Source organism: Kryptolebias marmoratus, linkage group LG15, assembly GCF_001649575.2.
Source record: "Kryptolebias marmoratus isolate JLee-2015 linkage group LG15, ASM164957v2, whole genome shotgun sequence".
Classification (NCBI taxonomy): domain Eukaryota; kingdom Metazoa; phylum Chordata; class Actinopteri; order Cyprinodontiformes; family Rivulidae; genus Kryptolebias; species Kryptolebias marmoratus.
In genome coordinates, this window is record NC_051444.1 from 7,643,302 (window position 1) to 7,670,515 (window position 27,214).

The following is a 27,214-nucleotide window of genomic DNA, read 5'->3' on the forward strand; positions in this document are numbered from 1 at the left end:
GGTGAATGACACCTAAAACCCCATGTGACGGCTAATAACAGGGGTTCTGCCCTCTCTTATTCTCTCTGTCCCCTTTCGATAATGAGGCTCCTGGGATGGTGTTTCATCCTCTGAGGAATGAAAGGAATGTCAGAGCAGAAAAAAAAAAAAGACAACTGGAGCCACCGACACATCCTGACAGAAAAGAAAGGAAGAATGAGAGTCCTGCAGAGGGACACAGCCCACTGAGGTCAGGGAGGTGTTTACCAATAAGATGGTGAAGTTCTCCAGAACGCTGTTCATCATGTATTTCTCCGGCAGATGTTTTAGCTTGTGGATGAAGTTGATCATGTATTCACACATGGGTGACCGGCCTATCCGGTAGACAAAACGTCCATTCTCAAACCGTGCATATTCAGTCTAAGAAAAATAAGAGAATAAAAACACACAAACAACATTGCTGTCATTTTAATTCCAGCTACTGTTTTCATTCATAGGCTAAAAAAAAGGCTTTACCTCTACTTTCTCAACGACCTGCTTGCCAAAGGAGCAAACCTTTGTCGAACATGTTATGGTCATGTTCTCTGAACTCTCATACTGACTGGTCACCCCATAGAAAGATCCAGTATCATCTTGAATGTTACAGTTCAAGTCAGCCTGAGGACAACATGAGAGCAAACATTATTAAACATTTTAATTTAAGACTGTGCGTTCTAAAAGTAGCACCTAATTAAACAAAAGGCAACATATTAGAAATGGTGTCTGTAGAAAAGAAAATGTGAAGTAAATTTTGAGTTAAAGTTAGCCACAGGGTCAAGGTAACAAAAAGAAGAATATTAACACTTAATCTACTTAAGTATTATGCTTTTAAGGTTTTGGTAAAGTAGTTCACTCAGTGGAAATTAAGCTTATTATTTATAAGCAACTTTATCCTTTATCTGGCGCTTGTCCTGGAGTCAACAATATTTTACCAGCACATACATTTTAAAATATACTAAATGTATCAGTATTTTAGATTATATTAATCAGAGGATTGTTATCTATGTACTGTTTCCAAATAACCAATTGGTCTTTTTGCAGCCGCACTAATGTTCGAGTTACTAAACAACCTGATGTATTTTTCAGGGAGCAACAACCTGATTTATGAATTTTAGAATATTAATAATAAAATATGTTAAAGTCAAACTTTACACAAAAAGCATTAAGTGTTATTAGCACAAAAATGTAAAGAACCTTTACATTAAAACTCATTGGTGATTTTTACAGGAGAAACAGCCAAGGCTGGATTCCTGAGTGTTGGACCAAGAAGCGAGATTAATGGTTTAGCCGACTTTGTTCAGCTGTAAGTCAGAGTTTTTGGAATAACAAAGGAGGCTTTTTTGAGCCCGGCTACATCACCATGGCACCAGAGTTTCTGATTAAATTGTCTGTAAGAAGCTCCATCTGTTCACTGATTCTTTTTCTGATAATATCCCAGACAGAAAGATCGTACTGAAAAAGCATTTAAAGTGTATGTAATCAGGCGGAAGGGGGGAATTTTGATGCCCGAGGCCCCCTACAAATAGGAAGCGGTATGCACCGGGCTCGCTGCAGGTGACGTGCCCAGAGCTGAGTAAAAGAGCACAGATGTACAAACTGCACTCAGGTTCAGAGCTGGCTGCTGGGAGACCAAAAAGATAACCAGGAAGTAACTTGTTTTCCAGCCACAGCTTGAATGCAGCATTTATTTATCAGAGAAAAGCCCTGGCATTACATTTACCAACAGGGAGGAGCAGGAAAAGAGCAAGCAGCAGTTATGTTCTTATTATCCTCAGAGTTTGAAGATTTTAAGATGATTCAGTAGCAGCTTTTGTTTTATCACTATCAAATCAAAGTACATGTGGCACACAGAATGCCATAGAACTGAAAAATCCAATGCATCCTAATAATCAGCAGAGATTATTAGGGTACACTGAATATAAATTTTGGAAGATCCGAGTCACATTTGAATAAGCATGTTAATGTACTTGTATTGGAGAAAAAAAGAGACTAACAAGAAATAAATGAAGTTACATTAAAAGACTGATTTGCAAGGTTGAACGGGTCTGCTCCTGGAGGGCAGCCTTTCTTTGCCCTGAACATCCTGTTCATTATGGACACAAAAAGAGGAGACATTCTCCCAACAAAATTCTCCTCCTTCATTAAGCAAAGCAGTTACACATTCATTATTGTGCAGATTCTGCCTTTCATTTGAAATTTAAATTTGTCGGTCACTTCAAAAGGAATTTGAGGGGACTTAGTCCAAGTGTGTACGGGCCTACTTTGTTGGCTGCCGCTTGTTAGCATTTTACATCAGGGAGGAAATACATACAATGTTTAAAGAGCCATTAGGAGTGCAACCAGGTCACTCCATTGTTTGGAGATATTACACTGAATTAGTGAGTGCTTTGATCAAAAGCTCTCCTGCTATGCAAGTCCAAATATAGCAGAGTGCATTCTGCAAACATTAAGAGAGCAATCTTCTCTGTGCAGCCTGATTACTGTGAATCACTAAACACAAACCTGAACACTGTTACTGAACTGGATTCAGCATGTGTCAAAGGTTATCGTCGTGTTAAAACTAAAATTGCTCACATAAAACATAATAAAACAATTATTTGGGTTTTTAAAATTACACTCACCCAGAATTTTATGAGGAAGAAGGAATTTTGGGGGCCTTTTCCATAAAGCTCCTTTAGTCCTCCTTTCTTTTCTGGAAATTTATCGTAAATCTGTCGAATGTCCACCGACTCCAGGAGGGCGTCACTGTAGGAATGATTTGTCTGTCCGATATGTACAAACAGGTGCTTGTTGTACTGAAAGAGCAAGTCAATTCGAAATAAATTAATTTGTGTTTCAAATAATTTAAATTACAGAGTTTGACATTAGTTTCAGAAAGGTCAACTACAATTCTTCCTCTGATAAAGGAACAAAAGATCCACAAGACAATCAAGATCTGGAAAAACTGCACATCAATATCCAGAAATTCAGCAGAAAATGTTAACTACATCTAAATTAGCTTGTTTTAACAAAACCCCACAATAATTGATAACCAGGATTAAATTAATAACACAATATGATAATTAATAACCATTTGCAATGCTGCTTTTTATTTATGTCTTATCATTTTTATGATTTATAAATAAATAAGTACATTCAGCTCCATTAAAACCAAAAACCTTTCGTTGCCCTAGATTGTTCTAAGAGAAATCCAAAATATAACTTTGCTTCACTCAGATTCAATAACATTTAAGTTGTGAAAGTGTCAAGACAAATGTATCCAGGCAGTTAGTCTGTCTATTGTAAAACGGTTTAAGTTGCCTTTTAAGGAACTTATTATAAAGCCATTCATTATTTTTGCAGGTTTTAATGTTGTGTGTCTCTGCAAACCAGACTTTATCCACACTCGGCTGACTCTCTGCCTGAGAAAACATTTCCTCTATTTGCAGAGGAAAACCATCAGAAGCATGGCTTGGTATATTGGTATATTTTCCTACTCACTGAGTCTGGGTCTCTCTGCTGCTCTAAGAAGGCAGAGAACTCCACCAGTCGGAGTTTCGATGTGCCAATGGAGCGGCCCTGCCATGCTGGAGCAGTGGGTGCTGGAGCCGCTGCGGGTTCATAACCTGCAGTTACACAAGAACAATTAGAGTTTCATTCTGTCTCCGCAGAGTTTATGAATACATTTGTTCTGAAAACACCAAAACAAAACCTTGTATTAGAAAAGGCAGTTATACTGACCTAAATGTTAAAATTCACTTCAAAGGACTACATAGAAAAACATAATTTTATATTTATAATCATATTCTGAAAAACTGTTTAGGGTCAAAGCAGGGTCAAACAATAAAAGCTAGATGTAAAATGTCTCAATTTTTGTCTTTTATCTGGATGCTTTCTATTTACAAACCGCATGTGTCTGTTTTTACAGACTTCTCATAATTATGTACAGTATTTATGTGTATTTTGTGTTTTTAACACTGGGTTACATTTAGCTTCAGGGTATTAGAATATTCTTGTTTTATGATATTATACATATTTTTCACATACTCATATTTTTGCCATTATAACTTGCATTATAATGTACTTTTGACAGTTTAAGCTAAAAATATGAAAAGATGAAAAACAGAAGTTGCTAAAATGCATTTTATTCAAAACTTTCTCTCTCTGACTTTAAGCAGAACTGTAATTATCCTGTTTAATCTGACCAGATTCTGTAAATTTTTTCACTTTACAGCAAGAAATCCTGCTGATTATCTCAGTAAATTCAATCCCTACAGAAAAACTTAAACATATTTTATGTAAATAAAGGACTATGGCTCACTTATTATCATATAACTGATACTGATATGTTTTTTATTGATACATTGGTACTATAGGTTGGTACTATAAGCTGACGTAGGTACTTTGTTGACAACTGATTGGTCAGAGAATATTCACCAACAGCATTTCTGCTACGGTGCTCACAATTACACATTTTATGTCTTTTAAATTCATTTGTCATTGTTTCAAATATTTCATTGTTGAGTTTGTAACACAAATTGTTTGCTGACTACAGGAGTATGTTTATTAACCCAGAGCATAAATGGCACATGTACTACACGTTTAATCAAGTAAATTCTTACTTGAAATGGCTGTTGTGACTGTTGGCTGGATGGGATAAGGTTGCTGGGTGAAAGGCTTAATACTGAAACAAAAAAACACACTTTTTAGAGGACAAGACTTGTGAAAACACCAAGTGTATTCCCATGAAAGGGAATAATTTTATTGTCTGACAAAGAAAATGTGACACCTACTCTTGTGAGGATCCTGGCTGACCAGCCGATATCATCCCCTGCCATAACTAAAGGTTTAAAACATAAAAATACACAACAAAAAACAGCAGCTGTTAGAGACAAGATCAAAACAACTTTTAGTGTTCAGTGCTTGTAGTTATCTTGACTACCACCCCTTATGATCATTGCTTATCAGATTGGAACAGTTGTGCAAAGCCGTAGTGTGTAATGTGATTTGGCCCGAGTGTTAGTGTTGTTGGCCCTACAGCTGTCCTGGGTGAGGTTGGACAGAATAGATCAATAACAGGGTGCCAAAGGGGTTCTTACCCCTGCTCCAGGGAAGGCAGGACGAGGGATGCCTGGCAGACCCAGTTTGTTGTGAATAGCTGTGGCAGAGACAATCTGAGCCGATGACATAGAGGCCATACTCTGGAGGGCTTTGTCCTTCACGGCTTGGTCCTTTAACAGAAGTCACAAAAGGCTTAGTGCTCACACAGAAGAGAAAAGAGAGGAGGGGGGCATGTTGCTGAGGTAGCAACAACCAGACTGTAAACAACATGCTGAAAGCACCACCGACCTCTCTCACAACAGTAAACAACAAGCAGGTTAAGAGAAGCACCATCAGCATTGCTATGCTAAGGGGAGACTTGTTTTAAAGGTATGTACTAAAAAATAACCTTCAAATTCCAATATTCTGTGGAAAGCAGTGGTATGTGCTGAAATTAAAGTTTACTTGACAACTACTCTTTCATGGAAATTGTTTTAAATGCACATTCAGAGGCACACCTCTCAAGGCTGCATTTGTCTGCATGGTAAAAAAAAAAAATCATCACATGTAAACATTTTTATGAATTTATCAAGCAAAACTGAAGAACAGCTAAACCACTTTGTCAAGAGCAGCTTCAAATTCTTCCTTTTGTTTCATCTTTGGTTCAGAGATTCATAAAAATCCAGGGAATAGATCGTCTTTGTTGCAAATGCAGCGGTAAACATGCTGATAATGCTTAATTAATCTGGAGATTGAATGTTAGAGAAGGCCTAAATAAGTGCATTGCATATCCCCCCCCCCTTTTAGGCAAAACGTGATGTTATTTAGAGCCATAAATACTAGAGCAGTTTATGCACACTGGTAATCCCCATGCAGAAGCTACAGGTAAGCATGCTGGCAGTAGATTGTTGGTGAAGCAGACAGTGCACTTGCAGGTTATGGCACACATGGATACCAACAAACACAGAAAACACAATGCAGCAGATATTCTGTCACTAAGGCTGGAGCACAAAAGTTAGCAGCGTAATCAAAAGCAAGCCCTAGATAAAGCAAAAAAAAGCATCACAAAAATAGAAATACTTACCATACTTGTAACCTAAATGCAAACAAAAGAAATTTTATTGTAAACTTGCAATGAAACTACTGTAAGTAATTAAGATCTGAGTTATGCATAAATAATTCTCAACATCACAGTGCCAAACATTAGTCAAAAATCCTTTCACTTTAACTTCAGAATGCCTAGCCTTAACACAACATGAACATGTGAGTAATGAGCAAAAGGATAATAAAATTTGTATTTACAAATTAGTCTGCTCTATAATTTTCACAATCTGATCAGTAGTCATCATCATTAGAGACAAAACAACAGAACAGTAGCCTAATGACTGTAATTTTGCTAAAATGCTATAGAAAAGACCCGAAACAGCAGGTTTTGATGCGGCCTAAATGAAGGATACAGTTGTATTTCTTTTTGCCACTGAACTCTAATTTGCTTTAAATGAGAAAAGACAGGGATTCATACAAAAGCTGTCTGTTTTTCTTCAGACGGCCGCCTGTGCCCCTGAAAGACCAGGCATTGATGTGGCTAGCTGCTTGTCTAACTCAGCACACACACACAGATACACACACACAGATTAATGAGGGGTCATTAATTCGTGTTGAATACTGGGAGAGGAGCAAAGTGTGAAAGTCAAAATGTATAGTTGGCTGCCTGAAAAAAAAAAGAAATTGGCACATGGGTAGAGTGTCCTTTGATATAAAAATACCCTTAATACAGGTCAGTATTATTCAAGATTACTTCTTTCACAATGCCCCTTTCCCATTTTAATCTGCCATTCTGAAAAGCTTTCCTTCGTGATTTTAACAGATTTCACCATTTCTGAAATAACTGACAGGAACGCTCTGAAATGAACTGGGAGGAGGGAAAGCGACTGACAGCCATGGCATTGTGAGAACCTGGAGTTTTCAACAGATTGGAAAAAAGACAAGAAAGCAAAGAGGGCATTTCAGAAACAGCCAGCTTCGCAGCCATTCTCCGCTCTGAATGTGCACCGCGGAGACTTTGACAGCCAAAAAAAGTTGGGTTTCATTGTCAAAGGAAGTAGAGGTGTAATCTCTTCCCTATTTTTTCCTTCAATACAGACACCCCCTTCTCGTGCCGTGCCCCCTTTTTATGGAGTTCACTTGGTAAAAGATGAAAGCAGACAGTTTCCCTAACAGAGTCAGCGCTCAGCCACTCACCAACAGCCAGTGCCAGCATGCTTTGCAAAAGTTAAACTCTCATACCAAATTAACACAAACACTGTTAGCTTGAAAATTTGAGTTTGACCAGGAGGCCAACATGTTGTTCAGTGTTATGGTCAGTCATTAGGAAATTGTATTTTTGACATTATTATTAATCTTATTACGCTTTCTTTAAACAAATGGGAATCTGAGGCTCAAAATGGCTACCACTGTGATGAAGATAGAAACATTAGACTCATTGTCTGTTATCTTTTTTTTAATTCACAGTCCCCAAGAAAAGAGTTGTATTGATTTAAATGATTGCCTGACTTTTCATTGGCTACAACAAGCATATTTCATTGTGGGGTAAGGAATGAAGAATTTGCTCTGTCACAATCAATGAAACTTTGGTGACCCACTGGTTAATTCTTCAATCATCATCGTCACTTTTCAAATTTTAGCTTGTCCTAGACCTTGGTTCATGATCTAATTTAAAATTTCAATACCATTAACCTTAAATAAGAAGTGTCAGTTAAGTACTTGTTTAATTAAAAATTAATAAATAAAGTTGGTTTTATTAGTTTACAGGAATAAAGTTATTTTCCACTTGTTTTATATTGTCAAGAATATGATGTGCAGGTGCTGTAAAAGCTATGACCCTTAAAAAAAAGAACATGTCAGAAGCATGCAGACAGGTCAGCAAAGGGGTGTCTGAGTGATAGATAAGTGAGAAAAGGAAAAAAGGTTAGAAAAGCTGAACAGGTTACAGTTAGCAGAGAATTAGGGTTAGAGGAAATCAGAGCAACAGGCATTCAGTCTGTCACCACAGGAAACAGGAAGTCCATACGCACAGCAACCAACAAGCCCAAAAGCAGAAAAGCGCATACCTTTAGCTTGGAATGAAACTCACGAGATTTTCTTCTGGCAAGAACCTGAATGTGACTAGACACCTGCGGGGTAGGGGAGGGGAGGAAAACAAAGGAAGAGCCTGTAACCATGGCAATGAAAAGCCCCCTGCAACAGGGCAAAGCCAGACGTACCTTAATGGCAGCTTGGATTTCTCGAACTTTTTTTCTTGCTAAGACCTGTATGTGACTAGACACCTCCATTAAAAAAGAGAAAAAGAAAAATAAAAAAACAAGAAAAACAAACACAAATAGTGGATCACATATTTCTTTGCTATAACACTTCAAGGAGATAAGGTGCATAACTGAAGCATTTCCACAGCACACACAAGCTAACAGCCAATAAAGCATTATACAGTGTGTTGTCGTGACTTAAGTGAACTGATTAGGGAAGATGCAGGCCCCTTTAGCACACATTAAGAGCGCACAGATGCGATCTAGTGTGTGCTGAATAAAAATTGCCTGGTCTAGTATCTAGTGGGAGATGGGTTAGGCCTTTTTCTCGCCAAGTTTACTTCACAATTCAAAATTATCCTATACTCTTAGATGTAACAGTGCAAATAGCACTTTGATTGAAAAGAAATGGGTGTTAATGGAAGCTTTGAGAGGTAGTCCCCAAATGTGTTATTCACACAAATCATAATTAAAGAGGAATACTCTAACAGGACTCAAGTGATTTCATACAAAAGCATCATCAGGTGCCGGCTTTGCAGCTAAACTTCCACTAAATATGCTTACTGCTCATGGCTCAAAGTATACTTACCTTGATTTGCCAGCTGTACAGAGCTGTAATCATTATATGAATCACTAAACATCACAAACCTTTTATGTTGTGGTGTATAGTGGGGATTTATTTTAAAATAAAAAAAGAAAGAGAATAGTTGCAGCTATATTTCAAGTAGTTTTCCTATAAATAATCAGCTTAAATTTAAGTAACTGAACTTAGGATAGTTTCATCATTTAGGTGACTGATTAACTAATCTGCAACATAGTGTCCAAAACCACACAAAAGTTTGGACACCTATAGTTTCAGAATGAATAAAAATGTGTGTATTATTGTGTTCAATTTAAACACGCAGCAGAAACAGTTGTGTTTCTGGGTGAAGCTGTGTGTAAACAACTCTGTTCGAGTTTGATTCTGTGTCCCAGAGCGATGAACCGCCCGGCCTTTCCGGTCCAGACTGATCAATACCGACTCAGTGATCGAGTGTCACTGCAGACACCAGCTCGTTTGTCACTGAAGACGGTGGCCATGCAGGGAAGTTTACATTTAGAGGGATTATCAGTGGACTTCATAGTTTGACAGAATCACAATCAGAGCTATTCAGAAGTGGGTTAATATAAATACCAAACAAATTGGGGAACGAACGGCACAGTCAGAAAATATCAACTTATCAAAGCTGATAAACTGTCGACACCTGACAGATCCTGGAAGATCTGCTTTTAACAGCCAAACCTTCACGTTAGCACAGAAGATCATCACATCTCCAGTTGATTTCTGGACTTCTTTGAGACACAATCTGTTTAGCATTTAATTGTGTATCATGTGACAAAGACATGCATGGCTTAACTTCATCAAATTAAATGTAAATGTCATAAATGTCATGTGTACTAGTTTAAAAAGGAGGCAACAAAGAAGTTTATCAGTGGAAAACTGTAGGGCTGACTGTTTCTTTTCACAAAAACTGAGAATGTAAGGGTGTATAGATGTGTATTAAGTTACTATATTTGGTTTAAAACAACTTTTGATTCAGATGCAAAAAAAAACAACATTTCTAAGCAGTACAAAAATACTATCAAGACTTTTATCAAGCAGTTGTGAGAACAAGAGAAGTTTGTTGGCATCAGGAATCAGTTAGTCTAATTAAATAGTTTCAACAACAAAAATAGGGTATTTGTAATGATGCTACACCGGTTCAGTAGCTTCCGAAAACACTTGTTTCAAATACAGAGAGAAAATAATGGGTTATTAACAAACTGCCTAGTTTTCATTTGTGTGATAAACAAAATTAGCAAAACAAAACTGAAAACAATAGCAGCCCACCGGGAAATGCTTAATTTAATTGTCTTGATGTAATTTATTGTTAACTGTGTGTGGAAGGTTAATTTACTCTGTATTCTAATGCAATTTATTCAAAAGCCGACTCATTTTACTTCACAAGAAAACCACGTTTAAGCTCTAAACTGCTGTCAATCAGTAAATACGTAGTGCAGTTCAAGTCTTTATAGACACTGATGGGGTTGTTGTCTGACAATGAATCAGCAGCTGTCAAATCATATCTTCTCTTCTCTGAATTTAATACCTAACACGTAATGTGGATTTTTAAAAAAGTTCATTTGTAAGTAATGCTACATGATAAAGGCTCAATCTGACCATGTGATCTGTGATTTGTATTGGCAGATTCAGCTTCTAAGCAAATAGTAATTGATCCCAAAAATCCACATCAAATGTCAAAGTCCACTTGAAAGTTTTAATTTGGTGCAAGTCTCTGTCTCTCTTTGTTTCTTTCATGCAGAAATAAAAGCAATATTCTCCCAGCTCCGGACTTGACAGCCCTCCAATTATCATCCAACAGAAACATTTTTATTTATTTATTTCTGTATTTATTTGTTTATGTGCTTATTTATTTCTGTATTTATTTATTTATTTACCTGCTTACGAGTCCTTGTCTTTCCGGTCCGAAGCTTGATGTATCTGGCTATTAGTTCATTTCGACCTGAAAGAACAGAAGAAGTAAAGAAATTACTCAAATATAAAACAGAATAAAGTATCTCTAAAAAGAAAACAGGGCAATGTTTATACCTTTAATTACTTTTAAAATCTTCTCAAACAAAATCTGTTCAACTCAGAAAAAGTCACATTGATTATTATAATAAATACAGTTTATCAAATAAGTTTTCCGAAAACATTTACTATGGAACAAAATAAGTTTTGCATTTTGAGAGGACAAAAATTGGAAGGTATGTACATCTCAACAAATTAGGTCCAGTTTTCCTGTGACAACACTTTGCTCCATTAGCATGAAAAAACCCTCAGTGGCAGCAGACCCTTTAAATTAATCTAATTCAACCTCAGGCTCTTCAAAGCCCAACGTTTTGAAAGGAAACAGACCTAGTTTTTCATGCTAATACAAAAAATAATGGCAACTGAATATATTGAGTTTAAAACAGTGCCTGACTAAATTATAATTAAAGCATAGCTTTGTAGAAATTTCCAATTAACAGCCGCCCAAAACATTCTTCTGCCCTCAGCTCTGCTCTAATTGCTGTAGAAATGCACTGACCCTGCTTAGCCCTTTCATATGGTAATAATGTGCCGCTAACCAAAACTATTAGACAAATTATTGGTAGGGAGGCACTCTAATTATGTGTCCAGCTGTAGCCAGCCAGTGCCATGGAGCTGCCATACTTCCCAATGAAATTCACCAAATCCTTGTTATAATTAAACATTTTTCTACCTTTACTTTATTTCAATTAAAGGCCTTCCTGCTGTTGTGACACAATGGGACAACAAAGTACCACACATTGATAATAAGCCGTATCTTGGGAAATCAGAGGTAAAAGCATTTTCTATCAATGGCGACACATCAGGGATCATAGAAGGAGAAAGGGCAAGAGGAAATCTCAGAGGAATGGATGTAGACAACATAGTACACAAATTCAATATATTTATCCTCTGAAGAACAGCCTTGCTTGTAAAATGGAAGCATAGCTTTGAAGCTTGGTCTGCAAATAAAAGCTTCACTTACAAATCTAAAGACTTGTCATCATCTTGTCTGTTTTATTTTGAATTAAGCATTAAATTGTTTGGTCCATAGGTTGTCAGGAAATGTAACAATCTATTTATTTATCTTATTTATCTTGTTTTTAATTTGTATTTTTTAAGTTATGAATAAAACCAGTAAATTGACATCTTTAGAAAAACCTGAGCAATCCTCCTTTTTTGTGAACAAACACACATATTGTGTAAAGAAGGTAAAGACCCAATGATGCAAGTAAATTTCAAAAGAATCTGCAACTAAAATAAATGGCAAACTGTAAATGTATATATATATATATATATATATATATATATATATATATATATATATATATATATATATATGTAAATACAAGTAAAATATCACTAAATTATCCACTTGTTAAAAGTATTTTTTCCTAAGCTGACATAGAACTTTTTAGCATTTACAGAAAAAAAATCCTTTAAATTTATTTACATTTATTTAAAAGGGGAAAACATAGGTTATGTTAATCAACAAATAAACAAGTGTATTGTAAATGAAACCTTGTTGAACATAAGGCTCATTTTCATCACCAGTCTCTTTGCATTTTGCAAATAGGCATCTGAGGTTTTAAAAAACAGCAATAAAACAGAACTGCATTAAAAATAAATAAATACAATAAATGCATCCAATAAACAAGTGGCTCTTAAAGATGGAGTTGGGACCCAATTGTAGGATGTGGAACGTCAAGGTTTGGGGCATTAGTCCCTTGTTTAAGTGGCCTTACAGCAATGTTTGTCAAGCAGTGATAGCTGGGATTTCTGCCACTGTTGTTTTGTGGGTCGGAAGCTAAAAAGTCTGGGAACCGCTGCAATAAATCCTAAAATAAAAACATTTCATATCATATAAAAAGGTTCCTAATACTGCAAATGATGTTTTTCAGAAAACCATTTTGTCATGTTGAGTTAAAATAAGTAATAAGATGTAGATGACCTGACAATATGTGGTTTAGTGTGATTTCTTTCTGAGTAGGAATAAACGGTCTCTACTGGCAGTTTCTCTTGTAGCTCTTTAGATCAAGACTGCTTTAATTAAAGCGCTATTATAAATAAAATTGTATATAATCTTCAATAAAAGGATCTTCGATACTTGAAACACCTGTCTGTGTGCAACACCAACACGTAAAGACGGGAGGGATAGTTTTTAGTAGACTCTGTCTCTTTTTCTACACTGCACATTTAGGCAATGCCAATCTGGATCTGGTCATGTGACCTCACAACATAAATAAACACCTATGGCTTTACCGTTTTTGTGTGCTTATCCAGTGTGCCTTAACTTCACCAGATGAAGATGAAGCGGGGACCAGCACCATTTCAATAATTCAAATACTGTGGAAACACAACATGACAATACAGGCATTCATGCAAACTCCTGATTCCTAGATCAAAGCACACAAATGGCCAGCTGAAAGCTTGCTTACTGTTGAATAATTCATTCTTTTCACCAAGCTGGAAAAAAAAAAGCCTAGTGGGTCCTCGCCAGCCAGCAAGCACCATTTACCCCCCTTTCTACTGGAAAACAACTATTGTTGGAAATAAGATTTGACTATTCACATCAAACATAAAAAAATGTTGTAGACTCAGCCCTGCTTTTCACAAACAAAATTAACAAAATGCAGAATTTCCAGAACCTAAAATATATTTTTTTTGTGAGAAACAAAAAGCTGTGGAGATTTTCAAGTTCCACCAAAACCCAAACTTTTTAGCTCAAGTCATCTTATGTAAATTTCCTTCTCCTTGATGCTGCATCACTTGTTTCATCCATTACGTGAGTAAAGTATAAATTAGTAGAAACTAACAAAAAGCCTGGTCAGAATGACAGTATGTTATTTTTTAATATACCTAATTTAAAGTGTAGTTTGGTCAAAAAACAACAACATAAAAAATACAAATAAATTACACTTTGAAGATGGACCTGTTCAGAACCTGAATTGTGGCTTATCAGTGATCTGATTTCAATTATTTCTTGTAAGGATAACAGCAGAAAAAGAGAAAAATAGGAAAAAGGAAAAAGACAAAGAGGTAGGCCAAAGAGAAGATACATGGATGGACATGGACATAGTTGGATTGAGGACAGAGGACACAGAAGACAGAGTTAGATGTTGGACGATGACCCGATAACCCCTAAAAAGGGAACAGCCGAAAGAAGAAGAAGAAGAAGGAGAAGAAGACTTATAAATATAGCAGCAACAATGTCAGTCTACAGTATATTCAATTGATTTGTATTTGTTTTGTTTTGTTTGTTTAACCATACTTCTATTTTGATTCAAACAATTTCTATTAACAATATTAGCTTGCAAAGTCAGCCTTTGAAGGTTTAGTGAAGTTCTGGTTGCACAACATGCAGAGAAGTGAGAAAATTAACCCTTTGTGGGGTGGTTCTATCAATCAAAGCAGCTGGGAAAAGATTAAATATTTATAGTTTTACCTCAGAACAGATTTATTCTGTTGAGCAGCAGCGCTCCAACTGGTCAGTGAACTTTCTCTCTGAATCTCAATGACTCTGGAGGATCCACCACATATGAATGGCACTCCTGCAGCAACCCCACAAAGAGATGGCAGCTCAACTTTCTCCAGACAGTGCCCAAGAAGCTGATTCTTCTTTCAGGAAGGAATCTAATTTATCCCTCCAAAATCCTTTTTTTTTTTCAGGAAACATGGAATAGGCATTTCTTTGTTGTGAATACCAATGCAGTGTATTGTCCCAGTTCACTGTGGACCAACTTTAGAGATGCTACTTCAAGAAATAACTTACATCAACTTTAACTAAAAAGAATTATTACAATATTAATCAAGATATGGAGAAGTCACTGTACTAACACGCTGCAAGTACAAATGCATCAGTTAGTCTGATTATTTCCTTAACTGATGGATTAGTTTGTTTTGTTTTAGCTTTAGTTTGAACAAAATTATTAAAAAATGCACATAAATTAAAGAAAAGCAGCCAATTTAAAGTCTCTGAACATTACACATTAATTGCACACCTAATAAGGGCACTAAGTTCTAATAAGACTTGTTTAATATTGACATTTTATTCTAATAAAGTAAAATGTTCCCAGAAATCCGAATCACCTCAATAAGAATTATATTACACAAATCAACAAACAATGCACCATGTTTTCAACTCATTTTTATGCAAATAAAAGCGACTAAACATATTCCAGAATATCTCTCAGACTATCTTTTTACATTCNGGGGGGGGGGTTGTCTCACCTCAATTATTATTCATGTTTTGGAGCCACTCAAAAGACAAGTTTGATATAAGTGGTAATAATGACACAAAGTTTAAAAATGATCCCCAATAAGTACAGCCATTCATAGAATGGCTTCTTGTCCTTGAACTGTTTTCTTCTTTATTACCACCTCTATGAAAAACCAGAGGGACAAAGACTGTCCTTACCGACTAATAGAGGTATGCTTTAGTGTAGGTGTGTATTCGTTCTCTTAATTTCTTCAACAAGTGCTTTCAAACACTTGTCAGTTCAAATGTTAAGAGTCATTACATCCACTTAAGGGATTGTTGTTACTTTTTATTTCTTACAGAGACATTTTCACCTTGTCGATGTAAAAAGAGCTTCCATGTGAACCTGAATTGTGTAAGAGATTGTAAATTTTCTACTTCCATTTCCAGCTTTCTCACAAGCTTTTGGCATTACCTACAATGCATTATATCTTTTCTTATTTCTTTTAACGAAAGTAAAATGTGAATAGCCTAAACATACATTAGCACCTTTGTTTTGAAAGGAGACCTATTATGCTTCCTTGAACAAGTCAGGATAGGTCTGTGGGCTGTACGAAAAATGTTCATTACATTTAATACACAAAATCATTCACAGATATTGAGATTTCACCTGATCAGTCCTGCCTGTTTTGAGCTCATTTCAGAATGAGAGGTTTTATGGTTATGTCACTATTATACAAATAAGCTGCTGTTTACTTTTTGCGCTTGGACTGTTTCTAGAAGCAGTAGATACCAAAATGGATGTACAAAAATATGCAAAAAGTTAATTTTGCATAATAGGTCCCCTTTAAAAGAGACAGCACAATTCCACTTTTACAGCAGTCGGGGCTTAAATTGATAATTTGTCAACTTTATCATATCAGCACTGGAAAAAATTTGGCAAATGCAAACATTTTCTTATTTTTGTTTTTCCTTTACGAGTGTTTAGCAATAGCTATTTTTAAAACTTGTGTTTTTTACAGATGTGAAATGAGCTCATCACAGTCATAAGCTGAAGAAAAATGACTTTTTTTTCTATCTCTAAAAATTGTTACAATACAAAGAGTGTGACCTACATTTTAAATTTCATTTGTAAATAAATACACACTTATTTCAATAATGATGATGCTTCGACATGACTACTTTATTCTTCTTTAGGTGAAATAATATTTGTTTCTTGTCTCAATCCTAATTGTGAATTGGTAATTTTAGTAAGGTGGTGGTGAATCTCTGTTGGTATTTTAAACACAAAAGCTTGTCATTAAACTCAGAATGAAGGCCTTTATAACCCGACATGACATAAATACTGAAGCTAATTTAAGTAATAGCATATTAGACTATTTAACTCGCTTAGTTTCGTCCTTTGAGCTGTAAGAACAATAGTTAAATGCTCTGCTTCCTTTTCCCCCCTTTCATCCATTTCCTGTAACAGCCTTTTATTTCCATCTAATGCAGGCAGAACCGCAGTCACATCTGGCCCAGCACTCTGCCATGAAACAACGCCGGGCCTGGCCCAGAATCAGCAGGCATATTGCCTGCATGTGTGGCTTCTACTTGACTTTTTCTGTGTCAGGTTTGAAAGGGCTGAAGTACAGAACACAGACTAAGTATGTGACACTGTTCAGCACATTATGATGTATTATTCACTCTTCATTGAGTCTTTTTCATTGGTGATTAATTAAAATAGAAATAAGCAGTGAATAACTTGGTACTACAGCCTTGACATTACCGGTAGGAAGCATTTATTCAACAGCTCACGGCAGCAGCATCTTTTACTGTGTATATTGTTTGTATTCTTATTTTTTGTAAGAATATACTTTAGGATGCTACACAGAAATTTAAAAAGTTAGTGCTGCCTTTACTTTCTCAATACTCTGACAAGCTGTATCACTAGAGTACTAATAATTGAGTTTGAATCAGTGGGTTATCTTGTTAAATAGTGCATCTTTAATAAATCACCATGGATATACTGATTTAGATGTAAAAAGGGGGCTAGTTATGTAGATCCCCATCAAGCTGTCTTTGTTTTGTGTGTGTGGGTGTGATTGTGCATGTGTGCGCGTGTGTAGTGTTGGCCACACAATGGCCCCTGCTTTCCTGTCATCCGTGATAGATGACTCAAGGGTCACAGACAGGAATTAGCATCACAATACACTAAACCAACAATATGAAGGCATTCGCTCCAGGTTTGGGGAACAGAAGAAGGGGAGAGTAAGCCATTTACTTGAAATATCAATGGTAAACCATCGCTTGCCAAGGAGAAGCACTTATTCCTGACTGCAAAAGAAAACCTGAAGGTACGCCGTTTTGGCAGGAAATCAGCATGCTATCCGTTTAGATTATGTTAGCCAAGGCTGAGCGGTCAAAGACAGCTTTGTCAACCTGCCTGATGACTGATCTCGCAAGAATAAATCATGAATGACTAACAGGATGGCTCTACAATATGAAAAAGTGTGAGCCACAACTGTTAGGACGAAATATGAAATCTCTGCAAATGACCAGACCCTGAAAGACTCCTCACTCTGGAACCCAGTTTTGAAAAGTGCAGTTTAGGGGTTCATAAAATACTGTTTCCCTGTTGACGCAGGGCTGAAACATTAAAAAACCTTCATACACCCACAAAATGCTGTTCTGGTGTGGACAGGGCTTCATACTCTCTCAAGTGAAAACCACCGTGTGTGAAAAAAGAAAACTCTTCTCTTAAACTGGCATGTATGTGTTTCATTTAGATGTTACTTTATATAACTAAAAAGAAAAATAGAAAGTATATCTTCCAAACATAAATAAAAACGTTACTTGTTGTGGGTACAGAGTGTTTTTATAGCACATTGGCTTTTAGCTTGTCATAATTTTACACTCAAAAGTGATTATTATAGGGACCTTACAGCGTACTGTAATTTACATGCAGCAGTTCCCACACAGACTTTTTTTTGGTTTCACACATATATGGGCATTCCAATTATAAATTATAACCAGATTATTTAGTTCTGATTCAAAAACAGAATGAGGCAAAACAAAAAAAATGTTGTCTTCATTGTGTATCAATCTCTTTCACAAAACATGTATAAGCCAGGCCTGAGATGCCTTCTCCCTGTCTCAGTGTGACTTATGTTGGGACTAAGGGAGCACGAGGGTTTGAAGTCAACCTGCTGCTGTTACACCCAATCATAGCTTAAAGAGAGGCTTATCTCTGCAGCCATAACGTTGAACCCTTGTGTGAAAAGGTCTAATAGATTCTATAACTTTGAGAATAATATTGTCATACACAAAAACACTCCTGAGTATCTGGATTCTTTTTCACATGGGCTTTAATTTGCCCAAACTCTAATTGTCTTACTGGCATTATTATAAGCTGGTAAAGACAGTAGTATGGTAGTTCAAGAGCCTTTTGATTGAATAATTTTATACTATCACCACAACAATTCAACAGCAGTGATGACTGATTTGTTTCCCAAGTCATTCAGTTTTACTGTCCAAGTGATGTATGTTTGACTAGGAAGGAGCGTTTCACCTAACAAGGTTCTTTAAAATAAGGCATGGCAATACAGATTTTGAAACTTTAAAGTCATTTAAAGGATGGTTCTGAGTTTCACCCAGGACCTTAAAATACAGTCACAAAAATTAGGTTCTCGATACAATGCAGTGAGCAACTGTAATTAACAGCTCTTTAAAAATCCATTTTTCTCTGAACACCAAAAGAAATCAATACTTAACTTCAAATGACCTTATCGAGCTAGATAAAAGGCTTTATTGCAGGGGCTGGGTCAGGAGCGGTTGAGCTAATGTGTTAGCTGAGCAGTGGGGGATTAAAGGTGAGGCGTTCTCTGAAAATCTTACAAGACATCACAAAGCAGCAGGTCACTAACCTGAGCCTTCCTGGAGACACTGAGGGGATTACAGCAGCCAACCTCTGCTGAACTGTGCCTGTATACAGACGTAAAGACAGGCTCTTTATCACTCTGCAGGTCCAGCCCATTCTATTTCCTCTTTCCCAGCTCTCTGCCTTTTAAACAAGGCCAGGACTGAAACCTACTTGTCCCAACTCAGTACAATATACTCTCAGGGGACCAATTTGCACAGCTGGGCCTTGTCTGAATCACTCTATCAATTAGGAGCCACTGTGTTTATCATCACATACATTACTGTAGAGGCTGTCCTGGTCATTGTGTTGAGTTTTGCCTCTCAAGAGAGGCAAAGAGATGAAATATATGACCAGGGAACGAAGCCACAGTTGGACAGGCTGCTGGACTAATCTGAAAGGACTGTTGTAATTATGAGTCTCTCGAGGAACTGGCTTTGTGGCAAGTCCAATGTGTGAACATGGTGCTAACAGTCAGGAAGGTGCCCTGGCCTCCTTCGCTCAACAAGGTAAGACACCAAGTCAAATCGATATTTTCAATCTCTCAGGATCAATTCAGCATCTGAGCACAAAGGAAGACATGCTGGCTGTGACCAATACATAAGAATAAGAAGTCAAACTCTGCTCGTGATGGCTTTTATGTCGTATGTTGTTTTATGATCATGAATTTAAACAATGTCCTGTCTTAAAGTTATTAGATAATCTAAGTTTAAAGAAAAGGAGAGTAAAATAACAAAAAATACTAAAAACAACCAGCCACAACAAAATATACATGTTCTTTCTTTGCTCTTTTGATGTGTGAGAAAAAAAGTTATAACAGCATGCGATACAAGACTTCCAGGGTTTGCAGACGTTTCTTCTCTAAGCTCTCTGACTCCTCAGCTTCCTTAAATAAATACAGAAACACGACCAACACCCCAGGTTTGTCAAACTGTTTGAGCAAACACAAATTTGCATAGCATGCACTGTACCTCTCACTTGGATTACTCTGTACAATACTTCTAGTATGCAAGAACTTAAATTTTCCCCATCAATTGAGTTTTTTTTACCCACTTATTCTTCCTTACATTATTACAGAGTAATGTTGTTTTAATCTTTTTTGCCTTGGTTTGCCTATTCAAAATCTATTTTAGGAAAAATGCTCTTTGCTGTATGATCTGAAGCACAGCTCGTGTTGACTTTGACATGGATGGGGGAAATGTATCAGGATCAGACCATAAAACAGCATTAGTTATGATAATCCTATATGGCCATGGCTACAGACCTTCTTTGTTTCCAGGGTTGCTGTTCAGAAGAGATGACAGTCTGTGTCAGCAGTGGAGTCTAGTCCCTGTGCTTCGGTGAGATCACAACAGAAGCATTCAGATTCCATTCATACTGTTATTACACACAATCTGTATCAGTTACACAATCTCATCACAACAAAAGTGCTTCATCAATGGAATATTATGTAATCAGGAGAAAACTGATAATTTTTCATGACCAGAGAACTAAACGTGACACTGCATCTTTAAGAAACCGGAGTCTCACTGTGTTTTTGTCAAACAAAAGCAGCCAATTGGGAACATGCAATCTGAAACCAGAAGCCTGGCTCAGAGGGCCTCACACAGACCTCAGAGCAGGGACACACCCCGAGTGCTCCTGATTCAGACAGGCACAGAGCCACAGCCTGATATCTAACCATTCACTGCAAACACCTCGACAGAGACAAAAAGAAAATCTCAAATACTTCTAATCTTAGGGGTCAATTTGTTAGGTTTTTTTTTCCTATACAGGTTTAAAAATATATAAAGTAAAACTTAAAAACCGACTAGGACATGTTAGCATTAAAATACAATTGAAAAATGTATACATGAAGATTTTCATAGAGATAAAGTAGACAATTTATTGTTTAATATGCCACCATTGTACTATCAGCTCAAAGTTTGCACATTTGTTCATCCAAAAGGAAATGCAGCAAAAAACACACAAGCAGCCAAAGAAAATTAATTCTTCTGGAGAATCTAACCCTTCCCCAGTGATGTGATCAGCATTGCTTACATCTTAATCTCTTCTATCACCACTGTCTGGGGTCAGCCCTGCATGCATGAGCCCCCCGCACAACTCTGGGCTGTTGTTACTGAACACTCACTAGTCACAACATGTTATGCTTGATCACCACAACATGAACATGAGTAAGACTTAAAATCAGCTCCCTGAACAAACTTATATAAAGTAACATGTATTCTGACGCTTAGCAACAAGAAGACTCATGTAAATCCATTCTGCAGCTTACAGAGACAAAACAATGACAAAGTAAAATGCACCAAAATATGTGGAATAGGCAAATCATACACATTAAAATCCAACTGGTCTCAAATCTTCTATTTCAGGCACGTTCATATTAAACAGTGTTTAAACACGAAATGGTGTGCACTTGAAATACCTGACCAATTTTTGCACCTTATCTGCAGTTCAAACCAGCTTGCACAGAAGGCACATCTGCAAAAGGTTGTTGAAAGAGGCGTGAAAAAAAACTGACTTGAATTACATAAGCCAATTGTGAGTGCCATTTGGATAATGAATAATGTATTAGCTCAATTTAACCGTATTTGACATGCTGTTGAGAGTGAGAAAGATACAGAATTTACTTTGTGAAGGCTGAAATAATTGTTTTACAATAGGTGAAACTATATCTTTATTTTACCCTAATTTTATTGATGCTTTCTAATGTTTTAAATAAATTAAGAAAAAGATAATATACTAGAAATATTAGATAGTATTGCAACAATGACTTTTCATATTTGCAAAGCTTTTTATGTTTTTAATTTAGTTTGAACCTGTTTTTATGTCACTGGATTTGATACAAATCACAATTAAATTTACCTGCCTGATCATCTGAAAACTGGTTGGCACAGTGTATTTCTGTTTTCACAAAGAAAATGAAAACATTTATATGAAACATATCTGTGTATAATTTTTTTTAATAATATTATGCGGGGGAAAAAAACTATCAAAATGGATACAACTAGATAAATATCTCCTTTACAGATTTAAGTTTTTAGAATTTATATTTTCCCATCACACAATTGTAATAAAAAAGCAAGCTAAGAAAAAAGAGCGGAGAACTAAATTTGTGTCGACGTGAAATGATCTTTCCTTGACCTTGTGGTGACCTAAATCTCTCACTCGTCACAAACTAATCTTCCAACCTGGAATGTTCCTAAACTCAAAATGACTTCTTCCTTTCTTCATCATACCTACATCAATACTATTTACACTTTCAACAGTTTCATCTCTTAAGAAAGACTTAAAATAATTGGACTTTTTCTCTACTATGGTGTGTGAAAACACAGTAGTCTTACACTGACAATGGCAGAGGAACAAATGAGGGATTATTCTGGAGGTGTGTGATGCCTCTCCTGCAATGAAGTTCCTCACACTCTATTCTGAGTGAATGCAGGTGACTCAGGGAGCCTGAGCTGATCCCAGAATTCCTCATTATTTGCCCGGCAGGGGGGATCAGGTCCGCTCGCTCTGTCTCGGAGCATGCTTGGCCCGATGAGACGAGCCCCAGAGGAGCACAGCACTGGGCCATCAGGGGCAAAGCCAGGTCTGCTCATTATATCTAACTCATCCTTGGCATCTCTGCAAACCAAGAGCCACTTAGTTCCCACAGGAGGGGTCTGGGCTGGACCACTGATGAGATGGCAGAGCAAACAGCAGAATGATAATAGGAAAAGCTTTACATCAAAAGACACATGTAGATAAAGGTAGTGCATCCTTGAGTCCAACTACAAAACATACATTAACTCGGCCTTGTTTTGAGTTAACATCAGTTTCAGAATATGTGAAAGAAAGAAAGTGATTATTGTGCTGCAACTTGCTTTTTTGTTTACCAGAACCAGATAAACACAGAAAAGAAATACACAAAATCAGTTTGAAGGTTAATGTCTCAATGAAAACCTTATAAAAGTTTCTATCTGTCTGTCTATCTATCTATCTATCTATCTATCTATCTATCTATCTATCTATCTATCTATCTATCTATCTATCTATCTATCTATCTATCTATCTATCTATCTATCTATCTATCTATCTCTCTATCTATCTATCTATCTATCTATCTATCTATCTATCTATCTATCTATCTATCCCCTCACCCCCCACACACACAAATAATAGTCTTAACTCCTCAAAGGCAAAAGTAAATCTGGATGTGAATACAATACTAGTAAATACTACTAATAAGTATTACTGATAATAAATAAACAAGCTTTTCTATAGTAATAGCATGTATGTATGCATCAATAGATGGAATAATATTTAGTTTGTTTTTGCACAGGAGTAAGAGAGACAAATTTGACAATGATATTTAGCTTGCTGGGTAGTGCAAATACATAACTCAATGAATAAACATACAATTTGAGAGAAGCGTGTTGCTTCACTTATCAACTCTATTTCTACGATAAATGAATGCAGCCTCGCACAGCAGGTAAATTATGCAAGTGTGGAGTTGGGGGCCTTTGGCTAGGGGCCAGTGCCCTCATGCTGCTGTACTTTTTCTAAATATTCTCCCAAGTAAAATGTGAAGCCAAGACAAGAGCTAGTGATCCAGTCTATGCAGATGTAGTGTCTTCAAATGCAGCCGCAATTAGCTTTAGACAATAAGCACAATGCCAGCCAACACTGGTCTCGGCACATTCAAAACCCTTCAGGTAAACACCACAATAGACTAAGAAGCAGAAATTAGAAATTGTTTTGTACTGCAACACAGTTGCTATAGAGACTGTTGCTAATTAACTGCACTCTACCCCAGGATAACAAAGGGCTTAAGGGCACTCAGGGCAGCTCCTCTTGTGATGAGCTCTGTGTATGGAACACTATGCCATCCCCAGAGACTCTCAACTACAAAATACCTGTCTTCTTGTTGCCAGCATTCACCTTAGATGCCATAAGATGTTTTCTTTGGGGTCTGAATATGTCTGTTGAACCGTGAAGATGCAGTTCAAAATCAATGTACCAGGCTGGAGAAATAATTCACAGAAAAGTACACATAGCATTTAAATGAGAGCACTCCCAACAAAGTGGTCAGAACAAAGTAATATCTGAGACATTCTATACAAAAATTGGCTTGTTGTTGAATTTATGGATTTATTGCATTTAAGTTTTATATTTTCCCAACTGAATGAATTAAATAGTAAAGCTGAACTAGTACATTTAAAATGATTGGTGTTTTATTTTCATTCAACAGTAAGCTTTTAATCATTTGAAATGTTCATAACAAACAGGACTGGACGGTTTTAGATCACGTACAAGAAACTCATAATTTTTGTAATCTATGCTAAGGTATAATCTGAAAAGTACTTCGATGTAGATATTCAGATGAACAAAGATGTATTTTAAAATGAGTAAGTGTAACCTGTTGATGTACTTTACCCCTTGTTAAAAAGCTGCACACCAGTGTACTGTCTGATTATGATTTACTAAATTTGATTCGTTTTTGAACAATAGCCACATGGACCATTACTGGTAGCGCACCACAGACTGGAGCGACCTTCAGTCTATACTAAGGTAAACCTTTATGTAAATAACTGTCTGATGCAAAAGTGATGCAATAAAAGTCTTTACAAAATAGTATTTGCATGAATTTTTTGAGATTGGAGCTGCTTTAAGATGACAGAAAGCCACTTTGGTCTAGACCCCTCTCTGACCAGCCATTAGCTCATCTTCCCTGAAAGATTTTCCACCTGATTCTTCAAACACTACGAGTAATTTGCAGGTGCTGATAATAACTCAGTTCAAATATTTTGCAGAGCAGTTACATAAAAACCCCAGTTCGTTTTGTTTTTAAGACACACCAACTTTGACGATAAGCTTAGGGAACTGTCACATTTTGCATCATGATGAATTGGCACTAAAATGCAGCAACACCTGCAGAGGTAAACAACAAGCAGTGTCCACTGAAATAAGCCCACATGACCCTGTAACACTTTACCACCACATTCAAATACTTACATTTCCAACATGAACATGATTTGTTGTTGTATTTATGTCTTCCACACACATACAGTATTTATAAAATTATTCTCCTTGTGTTTTTCAATGAAAAATGGGACACTGTTTCTGCTACTGACAAGACATTTGTAACCGAATACAGACCACATCTGGTTGTATAAACCTCTGCACAACCGTGCAGCTGTCTCCTTAGCATGCACCACAAAAAAATCCATTTTTTTTAATGGCGTTTTCAACCTATAGTGTTTCCAGAGACAAAATTTTAAATATTTAAAAAGGAAAAACATCTGTTATGACTAAGACTTGCATTATGGTATTTCAGTTAGTAATGTAAGCTGACAAGTGACAGAAAATTTACCTCATTTTATGTCAAAAAGGCATAGAGAGTGTTGCAAGATTTTTAGGATTAATACTTCCCTAAAGGCTGAACAATAGAACTTTTACTATTAACATCTACAAAGCAATTTTCATTCATAACTTTGGAAAAAATGTACATTTGCTTTAATTTTCAGTACCATTTTCTTGAGCAGTCTGACTCTGTGGGCTGGAGGAAGAGACAGTAGGGGGGTGGTTTTGTCTGAGCCCACATCTTTGCAGTGGCCACTGAGGGGTTTCAATGCAACTCCTGAAATTTACATTTTGTTTGGCTGGAGGGGTCATATGACAGCTGCAGGCTAATGCTCTGCGGGACTTTCTGCTTTCACTTCAGACTGACAGCTTGTGAGACAGTCCAACACCAGAGAAAGAAAACATTCCCTCTTTCCATGACATCACCCAGCCAGGAATGGGGGAAAGTGAAGGGAGGAAAGGGGGTACAGCTGGTGGCAGCCACTGTACCATCTGCTACTGACTAATAGTTCATGTTGCTTTACTTATAAACTTGCACTTCTGTGAACCAGTATGGTGTCTGTATGGTCAGCATTTCAGTCATAATCTTGTATTACCCAGAACAGCGATGCATAAAATGCTTTTTATTAAAAAGAAAACTAGTGCAACATTTTGTTAAAAGCTCCATTTCCCTTATATTTGCAACTAAGTATGTGACTGTGGTCAGCAGAAAAGAAGAAAACAGTGCTCATATTCCCACTCAGCTTCCAAGAAACAGAGGAAGACTCTTATCGACTCTTATCCTACATGGCTAAATAAAATAAAATAAAAAAGCTTGTGGTTCTAAATGATAAAAAAGCTATTTAGGAGCTTACACTCAAAAACACACCCATCTTTACTCACCATACATCTTTCCCTCATCTGACAAGATGATCTTCCTTCGGCCACATGGAGGATAGATGGCCAGGGCCTCTTGGAAGCTCTGTTCTATGTCAGGACTCCAGACCCCTTCGGCATCATTGTCCACAGGCTTGTCTGCCGAGTCGCTCATCCTCTCCATGTCCTCGGCAGGGCTCTCGCTGCCACTCCAGCTGCTGGGATCAATCTTGGCGGTCGGTATCTCCAAGCCGAAGCCTGGACCAGACTAGGGAGAGACCTGGAATTCCCAAACAAGCAAACAGAACACAATCATCACTACAACCATAGAGCAACGGAGATCTGCTTCCAAAACTGCAAGTCAGTACACACTGTTGGTTGGGAGCACATTATAAAGCAGGAGTAGCCAAACAAGGCTGGACATAGCCAAGAATGTTGGTGACTTGTTAACAGTGGATGGTTGGGTTTTTTTGGATTTTAAAACACTTGTGATATTATATTGTAAATCAAAAAGAAAACAAATTTGAAAATGCTGTATAGAAATCAAACAGTCAAGTAATGCAGTGAAACAATATCAATGCAACTAATATCGTACAAAAGAACAAAAAACATTTAAGCACTGCATCGATGAGAAAAACAAGCTGCTGGTGAATACGCATAATAAAGTACTTTATTATTGTAAATTAGGGCTGCATAGAGTTGATATCATAGCTCTAACTCAGTGTGCACAAAATCAATATCGCAATTCAAATTTGCCAATCAAACGGCCTGCCACTCCTCTAAATGCCCATATGGACAGTGTTGTGAACGTTCTAATGACAGAATATGTAGGTCTATAGCAACTGGTATCAGCATTGCAATATTTAACACTAATTTCGCAACCGCATGTTTTCCAAGTATTGTGAAGTCCAATTGTGAATTGCCACACATAAATGGCAATGTACCCATCTGTTTTTGTCCTAAAATTATATCTCAAATTATTGTAATTA

The 27,214-nt window shown here is 36.8% G+C and overlaps 1 protein-coding gene across 8 annotated transcripts in view; it reads right to left on the minus strand.

The window, feature by feature from the left end:
* The window catches only part of tead1b (TEA domain family member 1b), a 46,523-nt gene that overhangs the window by 4,722 nt on the left and 14,587 nt on the right, over window positions 1-27,214 (minus strand). For 3 of the 8 annotated variants that reach the window (XM_017404366.3, XM_025002935.2, XM_037979824.1), the window contains 11 exons: window positions 26,253-26,505; window positions 10,818-10,882; window positions 8,148-8,363; window positions 6,122-6,133; window positions 5,097-5,228; window positions 4,791-4,837; window positions 4,620-4,681; window positions 3,499-3,623; window positions 2,640-2,813; window positions 496-636; window positions 247-399 (listed from right to left, as the gene is read on the minus strand). In XM_017404366.3, the coding sequence (XP_017259855.1) occupies window positions 247-399; window positions 496-636; window positions 2,640-2,813; window positions 3,499-3,623; window positions 4,620-4,681; window positions 4,791-4,837; window positions 5,097-5,228; window positions 6,122-6,133; window positions 8,148-8,363; window positions 10,818-10,882; window positions 26,253-26,409 (1,284 nt within the window). In that variant the 5' untranslated portion in view covers window positions 26,410-26,505. The other 5 variants (XM_017404388.3, XM_017404396.3, XM_017404404.3 and 2 more) reach the window with 5 other exon arrangements.